This window comes from Siphateles boraxobius, unplaced genomic scaffold, assembly GCF_051911475.1.
Source record: "Siphateles boraxobius isolate OS27281-9 unplaced genomic scaffold, OSU_SipBor_1 85, whole genome shotgun sequence".
Taxonomy (NCBI): Eukaryota; Metazoa; Chordata; class Actinopteri; order Cypriniformes; family Leuciscidae; genus Siphateles; species Siphateles boraxobius.
The window spans coordinates 98,380-110,000 of NW_027509214.1; the positions used below are offsets into that span (position 1 = coordinate 98,380).

General features: G+C 37.8%; 1 protein-coding gene across 1 annotated transcript in view; it reads right to left on the bottom strand.

Moving 5' to 3' along the window:
* Window positions 1-4,545, bottom strand: part of LOC143731072 (formin) — a 96,971-nt gene extending 92,426 nt beyond the window's left edge. Inside the window, exons 1-2 of the mRNA XM_077221731.1 lie at window positions 4,388-4,545; window positions 1,807-3,179 (exon numbers count right to left, since the gene is read on the bottom strand). Of these exons, the coding sequence (XP_077077846.1) occupies window positions 1,807-3,067 (1,261 nt within the window). The 5' untranslated portion in view covers window positions 3,068-3,179; window positions 4,388-4,545. The remainder of the gene's footprint in view (window positions 1-1,806; window positions 3,180-4,387) is intronic.
* Between the last annotated feature and the right edge of the window lie 7,076 nt (window positions 4,546-11,621).

The window sequence follows — 11,621 nt, forward strand, 5'->3', positions numbered from 1 at the left end:
ACACAGCGCTATGGTGAACACACAGCGCTACGGCGAACACACAGCGCTACGGTGAACACACAGCGCTACAGCGAACACACAGCGCTACAGAGAACACACAGCGCTACAGCGAACACACAGCGCTACAGCAAACACACAGCGCTATGGTGAACACACGGCGCTACAGCAAACGTACAGCGCTACAGCAAACACACAGCGCTATGGTGAACACACGGCGCTACAGCGAACACACAGCGCTACAGCGAACGTACAGCGCTATGGTGAACACACGGCGCTACAGCGAACACACAGCGCTACAGCGAACGTACAGCGCTACAGCAAACACACAGCGCTATGGTGAACACACGGCGCTACAGCGAACACACAGCGCTACAACGAACACACAGCGCTACAGCGAACACACAGCGCTACGGCGAACACACAGCGCTACAGCGAACACACAGCGCTACGGCGAACACACAGCGCTACGGCGAACACACAGCGCTACAGCGAACACACAGCGCTACAGCAAACACACAGCACTACAGCGAACACACAGCGCTACAGCGAACACACAGCGATACAGCGAACAGACAGCGATACAGCGAACACACAGCGCTACAGCGAACATACAGCGATACAGCAAACACACAGCACTACAGCGAACACACAGCGCTACGGCGAACACACAGCGCTACAGCGAACACACAGCACTACAGCGAACATACAGCGATACAGCAAACACACAGCACTACAGCGAACACACAGCACTACAGCGAACACACAGCGCTACGGCGAACACACAGCGCTACAGCGAACACACAGCGATACAGCGAACACACAGCGATACAGCGAACAGACAGCGATACAGCGAACACACAGCGATACAGCGAACAGACAGCGATACAGCGAACACACAGCGCTACAGAGCGCGTTACCTCACTACCTTGAAAAATACGTTTTTAGTGGTGTATAAAGACCTTACTTAATGAACCGTTATATTTGTATTACCTTAGAATGAGCAGTTTCTGTCTACACACGCCACGGGTTCCCTTACATTGAAATGCGCCGACATGTTTCTACGGTGGCCCTAAACGGACAAACGTTTGTCGTTACTATGTTGCTCTTTGTGCAAGGAAGCAAGCTTAGTTCAGCGAATAAAACATTGACACAATGATGAACAAGTAAAAATAATATTCGCAGTAACATATAGTTTTACTGAATAATTAAGTAAACATAATTTCTTAATTTATCCTTGTAAAGAAACCCCATTGCTGAACTGGCTACTCTCCGCTGTCTCAGACGATGACATATTTTCCTGTCGGCCACCGTAACTTTTGTTGGTTGCAATTCGTAACCTCACCACTAGATGCCGCTAAAAATCACACACTGCACCTTTAAAACTGCAGTGAACCAACGACAGTCTCAAAAACACGCTTTGAAATCGCTGGTGTTTCTGACGTCACAAACTCCCTTGTAACCAATCAGATCAACGTGTGATCGTGAACGAGTGGATCTCTGAGTGAGTGAGTGAGTGAGTGGAGGCGGGGCTCATTTGCATATTCATATAACTACGTATACTAAATGAGGCAAGGGTGTCGAGTTACATTCAAGATATTTTAAGTCATGAAGAAGGAAAAAAAAGTTTAAATATGTCATTTTGGTGATCAAAGATGATTTTTAAGGGATAAAATCATTGACTACAGGGGGATTTTAAAACATGATCAAAACACTAATCTATTTTAACGATAAGTGAGCAAGTGACATATCGGACAACATCTTCGCACAGTTTCTTCTTCAGTTTGAAACAGAAGAGCAGTCTCTTACCTGAGTTCGTGGCTCCGTTCAGATCGAAATGATTTCCGAGGTTCAGGTCGAGGCGCGACGCCGTCCTGCGGTTGCCGTTGTTATCGATAACCTGTGTGTTGACTTGGTCGTCTCTAGACGAACGTTTACTTCCATCATCATCATCCTCCTCAGGCAGCAACACAATACGGTGGTTCATTTGGGGACTGGGAAGCTGAGACGACAGTGGTGACAGGACCGGAGACATGATCCGGAGGCTGTTGGTCGGAGGATAAGACACGTTTAAAACCCCGGAGAAAGAGTTTGATGAGGGGCTTCTGGTCCAGGAGCGAAGGTTCGAGCTTCTAGAGGTGGCGTCGATCGGGGACGACGGTTTCTTCTTGTGTAAACGATTGATCTCTTCTTGTCCAGATGCTCTCTGATAGATTCCCTCCACATCTAAGCAGGAGTGAGATACAGGTTCCTCAATCAGGGATCTTTCCATGTCTGTGTTATCACTGCGCAGGTTGAGTCGATCGTCATTCCCTCCAAACGTCTCTTGATGTTTAGTCCCAGAACTGCTGATATGTCCACGTTCGTTCCCAATCGGTTGGTTGTCAAACTCAGACAGCTCGCATTCAAAACGAGATTCCTCCATGAAATCCCAGCCATCGTTGGCAATATGGAAGTCTTCGTCCATGGGAAGAAACGGCTCGCTTGAGACGCTGACGTAGGAGCCTGATCCTGGAGTTTCCGGATCTTTTCCCAGGGATAACTCGGATGCTGCTCCCATATGCACCTTCTTCTTTAATTTACTCTGCAAGAACTCTTCAGCACTGTCCATCTTCTTCGATCCGAGTTTCTTCAGCTTCCGAACTCTCGAGGCTTTCTTATACTCCGGGGACTGAGGATGAGTAAAGTTACTGCTACTAACGCCATGTTCTCCTTCCAACTGGATCTTCCCATCTTGGTTTCCCATCTTGAGTCTGTCTGCGCATTCGCTGCATAAAGACAGGAGATCTGTCAGGAGTTGATGGTGTTCGATGGCCAACCAGTAGATCTGCGCAATCGCTCCTTTTGTCTCCTCGCAGGACTGGAAGGACTGGACTTCATCCGCTGAGTTGTAATACTGGTGTCTTTGTTTAGTTTTGCCTGGGTCTTCATGCTGATTTCCACACAGAGGCTGGACTTCACGAGCAGCTCGTGAAAAACCTCGGGATTTCCTTGTTGGGAAGTACAGACTGATGAAGCACAACTCATGGATGGGTTTGTAGAGACGCAGCACAGTGTATGTGCCTTCCATTACGAGGTCCGTTTTAATTAATCACACTCCTAAATTAAGTTGGCGGTTGTCTCGTCTCGAGTCGGGGACGGCCCGGGACGGACTGGTGTTCATCATCGGGGCGATCGAAGGCCTGTCAAAATAAAAAAAAAGCTTTTAATGCAATGTAAACCTCATAAATCTGTTTTAGGATGTATGGAATGTACACACAGCTTTTTTTTGTTGCTAAATTACCTGATAAACACATTAATTATGGACATAGTGCTTTCAAATGCACGATAGAATCAAAAGTTTATTTAATAGTTTTGATTAATTCCATTTAATAATAGGATTTAGTCTAATGTAATCAAATTTGGCAGCACACTGAATATTCCCTAAAAGACAAACATGAAAAAAGGACAATGTATACACTGTACAAAAATATCTTTCAAAGTTGTGAATAAAACTGATTATTTGAGTATACTATTTCTGTCTTTCATGTTTATAAAGACACTTCTTTGTAATTATTTATGAAATTTCCAAACAGTTTCTGAGTTTTTTTTTTTCAGAAAGTAATCTTTAGGAATAACCTCAGCATGATCATAAGCAAATATTGTTATAATAATCAGACTTATTTTGTAATATTGTATGATGTAGTGTAGCTGCCAGACATGTTTTCAGGCCAGAAAATAAACTGTTGAGATGCTTTGCCAAAAATATCCATGAATGCATATTGATGAAAACTAACAGTGGGTCTATTGATAATGTCATTCAGTACAATTTATTCTGCTAAAGCCTTTGAACTGTATGCATAATCATTTAAATAAGCAGTTGAATGACTAGAGCACCCTTCATCATCAGCCTCACAACAATTCAACCTTCACACACACACATTATAATGACACTTTAAAATGATCATGCACAAGCTGCAGTGAATGTCTCTATAAAATATGACATGGCAATTCAGCAGCAGTGATTAATCCAAAACAAAACCAATATCTTATTTCTGTGACTGTGTGTTAGACGAGCAGTGAATAATCTGCACTATCCTGAGCATCATTTATTATGCAGAAAGTTATTTTTGCACCGCTGCATCACTGATGCTTTAAACATTAACAGCGTTTCTCAAAGCCACGTGAGCACTTCGCATTCAACACTACATCATCTCACATTTAGCTAAAATATGATTATGACCAAGGCATTTGTATGATCTCATTACACAGTATTAAGTTCTGCGTCTTTTTATTCGTTCAACAAATGACACGCATTATCTCATCCGCATTAACACGCAATTTCAGCCTATATTAACGTGTTTAATTGCAACAATAGTGTGTTATATGAAGTTAATCATGTTAAACTCACCCATCTGAGGTGCATGACGGATCCGTGACTCGTTCTCGGAATAAAGTGCGTTCTGGAGGACAGCGGGCTCAACCTGTGATTGATAGGCGCGGAGACCAATAAGAGACGGTAGCGTTTGTCTCCGCGATGGTGATTGGTTGGTTTATGGATGACCACGCCCCCATCAGAACTGTGTGATAAAGCAAAACAGCGGCGCTGCGGACACTCAACTGCAGAATGTCAAGACAGCAGCATCAACTTAAAGGGGACAGAAGAAAAACTGTCATTATTTCTATCTATCTATCCATCTATCTATCTAACGTTATCTTTGGATGGGAGGCGCAAGCGAAATATTTGTTTCATAACGCTTTAAAATAGAACACAACTGCATATAATTATTAAAAAATGGTATATACACAGCAAAATATCCCCACAAGAATAGTAAAACTTGAAACATCCGAATGAACATGTAGAAATACATAAAGTTAACGTTAATAAATACATCAACTTACGTGTGAGGGTTAGAGAATATAACGTTAATTACCTGAGTAAGCAAAAAAATAAACAAAAACTTGATTAAAAAAACAGACAGACTGTAATACTTTAACTGTATGTTGAATTGAGTCGTAAATGTCAGCATTTTTGTCTGTTTATACCTGTGTTAATATATATGAATACTGTGATAAACAACATATTTCTGAGAGGGGAAATGGCGGTTGATTATTTAATCGAAAATAACCGTTATGTTGAGGTGACTGTACCTGAGCTGTGATGACATTACATTCCTTTTGAGTTTATATCGATGTAAAGTACTAACGTTAATACTCTAGTTTAGAAAGTGTTTACACTCCGAGCGACGTCGCGTCGCGACCAAACCGCGACCGCGATCAGAAAAATAAAACGCGCGCCTTTTTAATCACACGGCGGCGGCCCGCGAGGGACACGCGAGCTTAAACTGACACAGAAACGCAAAAAGACACAGATCATATAAATTGAATTATGCGAGTAAATCAACCACAGTAGTAACGTTTTGTGATTTATTACTCCCCCAATACTGGTTATATTGAGTAATGAGGGAAAGTACAAATCAACTTGGATGTTTAAGTAATTTCAACTTAAATTACATTAAAGTGGCTTAAAAAATGAGGTGAATCTTGTATAACTTGCAAAAAAGTTAAACATTTCTTTACTTATTTTGATGAGTTAAAGCAATGTAATTATGACATGTTGTCATAACTTATCGATCATTATTTTTACAGTGTACCAGTTACGGTTTAAACCACAGTCTGTGGTTGTTGTTGGCCATAACATAATAATAATAACATAATAATAATAATAAACATAATAAATAAATATAAATAGAAACCGGCTTTCATAAGAAATTGACATCTAGATGATTGCAGGAAAACTGCTTACAGTGTTCCTGCAATCATCAAGGCAACCCAAATCAAGGCAGACACACCAGGAGCCGAACAAAGGAGACGGAGTGATAAACATCTCAAAGGTTTCTTATAATCAGTGGAAATGAATCTATTACAGAGCCAGCTTCAAAATTTGTGGCTAGCTTTATCAAACCATTGGTTGGTAAACTTCCTTCATTTATTCAGGATACAACTCATGTATTAAATACCATTAGAAAGCTATTAAATACCATTAAAACTATACAGAATCATCTATATTGGTGACAATGTGTGTTGAATCATACAAACATAGATCATAAAGATGGGCTGGAAGCATTATCATACTATCTAGATATGAGATCATCTACTGAAAGGACACCTGCATGCTTTATTGTGCAATTAGCAGAATGGACATTGAAAAATAACATCTTTTTGTTTCAAGATGAATTCTATAAACAAATTAAAGGTACAGCTATGGGTGCATGTTTTTTTTTCCCCAATTATGCAAATTTGTTTTTGGGATTTTGGGAAAAGAACTTTGTATTTTCTGACTTAAACCCATATTTAAAGCATGTGGCGTGGTGGGGCAGATATATAGATGACATTATACTGATATACACAGGATCGGAGGCGGATTTATTAGCTTTTCACACTTATTTAAATAATACTAATGTAAATTTGAAGTTGAGTCTAGATTTTTCACATACACAGATTCACTTTTTGGACTTAAAAATCTTTAAGGAAAGTAATGAAGTGATGCATACTACTATTTTTAGGAAAGAAACCGACAAAAATACCATATTAATGGATGGATGACCGATAATATTCCTTTTGGCCAGTTCCAGAGGCTGAAACGAATATGCGATAAGGAAGAAGATTTTAACATCAGGGCACAAGACGTGACTCAAATATTTAGGGAACGAGGGTACAAAAATAGTGTGATTAACAAAGCTTATAATAAAGTAGGAAACATTGGTAGAGAAGAACTATTACGACAAAAACGTCAATCACAGGTTTCAGACAACTCTGTTTATTTCGTGACGCAGTATAGCACAGAGGCAAACAGAATTAAGAAAATTATAAAGAGTAATGGGGAAATAGTTATGAGTGATCCTTATCTCAGGGAAGTCATGCCTGAGTCTCCTTCCGTTGCATTCCGGAAAGCACCAACAATTAAAGATAAATTAGTGAGAAGCCATCGTTCATCCAGGAATCAAATACCTGGTTACGTTTAAGCGCAGGAAATTACAGGTGTGGCAACTGTAATCACTGTGATGATGATATGATTAAGACTAAAATGTTTAGAGATGTAACCTCGGGCTCCGAATTGAAAATCCTTTTATTAATTGCAATACCTCATTTGTGATATATAGGTTGGAGTGTCCATGTGGATGCTTTTACATAGGGATGACGACTAGAAAATTAAAGATAAGATTATCAGAACATAAAAATGCTATTCGAGTCTGCAATCCTCTATACCCTATGGCCATACATTATAGAGATTTAAATCATGGTAGCCCAAGTACACTGAAGATAATTGGCATTGAACATGTGCCCAAGTCCATAAGAGGAGGAGATAGGGTTAACAGGCCATTACAGAGAGAGTCGTTCTGGATCTATACACTGAAAGCTACTACATTTCCAGGCTTAAATGGAGAATTAGATTTTGTACCATTTTTGTGATTTTTATTTTATTTTTATTTTTATTATTATTTATTTTATTATTATTTTTTTATTTTTTTGTGCAGTATTATTTGATATATACATCAACTGATTAGTGTACTTTGATCATTGTTACTTGTTCTAAAAATACCTTATTTCATTGAATATATAATATTGATATGTTTATGTTGATCTGTATTCCGTATTCAAGATATTGATGAAATTGTGCATAATTCTTTTTTCCTTTTTAATTTTTTTATGTGTATGTATGTATATGTATGTATATATGTATGTGTGTGTGTATGTTTTTTTTATTTTTTATTTTTTATATATATATATTGAGTCGGATTTAACTTCATAATGTGTGAGATACTATAGTGAGATACTAATGTGTGTGATTTCCATTCCTAGAAATTTTCTCCCTTCAGGTTGCCTTGCATAGTGTGACCATGTGTTTGCTATTTTTGATTAATTAATTGCTACTTAAAATGTACCTGTGAATCTGTTTGTTACACACACCCTGACGAAGGCACATAGCCACAACGCATAGTTGTCACCAATTTTAATGTTAAAAGCCATGATCTAATAAAGGCTTTTTATACTTTTTTCTACACAAAGTCGAGTGCCTGGGAATATTTTCTGTTTTTGAGCATAATTATCCCAAGCAACCAAAGAGCACCGTTGAGTTTACACCCTGAGTAGCACTTCGCTTGCATTTTTTGCTGTGATGAAACTGCTTACAGTGTTTGAAGATCCGGTCCATAAACATGTGTTTATGGGTTTATTGTAGTGACAGTAACTATAGTAACTATGTATCTTTAGCTGAAACCAGAGCCATATATGGCTGAAACTATAGATAGAGTGCAAGAAGCTTATAAATCCTGTTTCGGTTTAATAACTGGCTCTCAAAAGAAACAATATACATAAAGTAATATGAATTCATATCGAGTAAAGCTCATCACAATTTTGATGCAAATGCACACTATTACAAACCTTTTTAAGTCCATGGAGAGTAATGCGTGCAACATCAAAACACTGGACGTGTACTGGAAAACATCTCACACAAACCAGTCTAATTTAGTTAAAGTGATCATTTATTACAGTGAGAAACGAGATGAAAATAATACCCCAAGATGTATTATATATATACATTATATACATTTTATTACATCGATTGTTTATATTATTTTAAATGCTGTCGCCATTTGGATGGCTAAAAAAAAATCTTTTAAAATCTTTAATGTTTTAATGATATTATTAATACGTTTTGAAAATATGCATATAATGACCCAACAATAAAGGTAATTCTTAATGAATTTAACACTGAATGATTTGGCCAAATGAAGTAATGCATGTTGTTTTACAGTCACACCACTAGGAGGCAGCAGAAGACTACAAATCAAAGATATCTAATGTTCCCTAAAGTCTTAATCTAATAGTGATATTGTCAGATATACCAGATATTGTCAGAATCTGGTAAATGTGCTTTTGCTTTTTATGCTCCTTTGGGTTTGGAATGAATTGCAAAATGTACTTAATCAACCTTGGGCACTTTTAAATGTCTCTTGCACAATGTTTTAAATGGCACTTGCAATTGCTTCTCTTGATTTGATTTGATTTATTTAATTTATGTAAATTGTGATTCTTTTGTGTGAATCGATGTGCTGCCATCTTGACTCTCTGGAAGAAGAGAAAGCAATATCTCGAAGTGATTCTCCTGGTTAAATAAAGGATAATACAAATAATAATGTTGACCAAAACAAGAGGGAAATATATAAAAACATGTGTCCTCCTGTAATGTCTCACATATAATTGTTGATCTTAGAATGGCATGAAACCAAGAAGAAATAACACTAAACTCGTTCACATCCGCAAAGACACCAGGGGCCTATACCATGAAGCCGGTTTAGCTGTCTAGCCCGATATGTTTCAGTTTAGTTTGCGTCAACCCTGGGTTTAAGGCACTATTAAAGTGGTTTGGCTTTTAGCGTGTTCAACGCCATAGTAAAACATCACTAAAAACCAGACGATTTTGTATTTAAAAATCATTTGCTATGAAGTGACCTTCAATTTGGAGTAGAAACAGGTGGAGTGACTTTATCGCATCAGTCATGTGACACTTTGCTCACAGCTGATTGGTCCAAGTTCGTCTGGCAACCTCTCACCTGGAACATCACCTGACCCGGACCAGGTTAGCCGTGGAGCGTTAGTTACTATGGCGATGAACACGCTAAAAGCCAAACCACTTTCATGGTACCTAAAACCCAGGGTTGACGCAAACTAAACTGAAACATATCGGGCTAGACAGCTAAACCGGCTTCATGGTATAGGCCCCTGGAATGTACATGCATATCTCATAAATCGTGGTTTGATTACTTGCACCTGTGTGTCATTTGCTTGTTAATGTTAATGTTGGTCTATATAAGCTGTGTGTTTAAGCTCACACACACACACACAAACAAGTCCTGTTTGTGTTAAACTGCATCTCTGAGCACTTTCTCTGCTTTCCTGTATTATGGATCTGATATTCTCTGTGTTTTTGGCTGATATGTGGATTATGATTCTACGTAATAACTCTGCGTTTGGATCTTCCAATCGAGTGTCAAAACGGTTTGCAACAGTCCTAAATATTGACATGCAGAGTCACACGGGTCACTGGGTCAGACGAGTAAATCAATGATACATTCATTCCAGAGATTGTCAATGCCTTTTCAAGATATATGACTTATGATGTGAAATAATTTCTATATTCTTGCTGTATTAGTTTCTGTAGAAATTGTTCAATAAAACTTGTTTGTTTATCTGCTGCAGTTACAACCTGTTGTGAGCCTGACGTAATTTTACCAATGAAGCGCTCGATTAGAGATAGAGAGAGAGTGTGTGTGTGCGTGCGTGCGTGCGTTTGTGTGTGTGTGTGTGTGTGTGTGTGTGTGTGTGTGACCTTGAAAACAGCAGCAGACTCAGTACAGTGTCCCAGTTATCTACTTTACTCACTGCACGAAGCGCCAAAGTCATTTAGCATCTCCTGGAAGAAGAACAGGTTTGTTCTGAGCTCAAATGCTTGTTTTTCTAGGAGTGCAATTAAACAACCCCATAATGACAGTGTAATGTGTTGAATAAACTGTTAGTTACTGTCACACACCTGCTTTTATTGTTACCACAAACCCTATTATTGTACTTTACATCCTTTTAGACGCTCAGTTTTTGTGATGTCAAATTCAAATTTGGACACACCTTGGTTAGACGCACGGCTCAATTTTAGAGTCCAAATTATTTAGTAAAATATATATTTTGTGTAAAATAAAGAATGTTTAGTTCAGTAAATTTGCTTTACAGTAAATTTAAACTTCTATTACTTTTTTTACACTTTCATTTTTTGAAGCTGCTTTCTGCAAAAATCTCTTACCATTTAAGTTCAGATCTGTGCTCAAAAAGAGGAATGACTGACAGTTTTCGGCAATTCATAAATTTGTGTTTAGTTTTGAGGCAGTGGATTCATCATTAAGCCCATAACAGTGTAAATATTATCAACAATATTATCATTGACAAAAAACACAAAATTACACATTATTATCCATCATCCAGATACGCAACAACATTAATACATAAATAAATATGTAACAAATGGAACAAATTTTATTATTTAGGATAAGCCTCTTGAGATACTTCTTCAATATAATGCAATATAAACAAATAGAAGCTACACACATGAACAGGGGAAACATATTCCTATCTCGAATAAGATACTTTAACAATATAAGAACAAAGTAGAATAAACACATAAAGGCAAAACATTTCTTTACTGGAAGTAAACTCTCATAAAGCACCAAGGAATTACATAGAAACACATATACATATAATAAAAGAAAGAAAGAAAACAATTATACAAAAACAATGAAAAACAAAAGATGGCATGGCAAAGAGATATGACAAGAAGGCATACACTACAACTGCATTGATAAAATAACATACATTAATATACAAGGAAAGCTTTTAAGTGCATGTTTTTTCTTTAAATATTTCTTCATATTTAATCAATCTTAGGGATTTTTTATTATTTATATAACGAAAAGATTTAAGAAGTGAGATTAATTCAGTGTCAAAATAAGGATAGGACAGAATACCATTTGCAAACTTTTGTTTATGAATGAAGAATTTGCCATATAAAATAAAGAAATTAACAATGTAGTCTA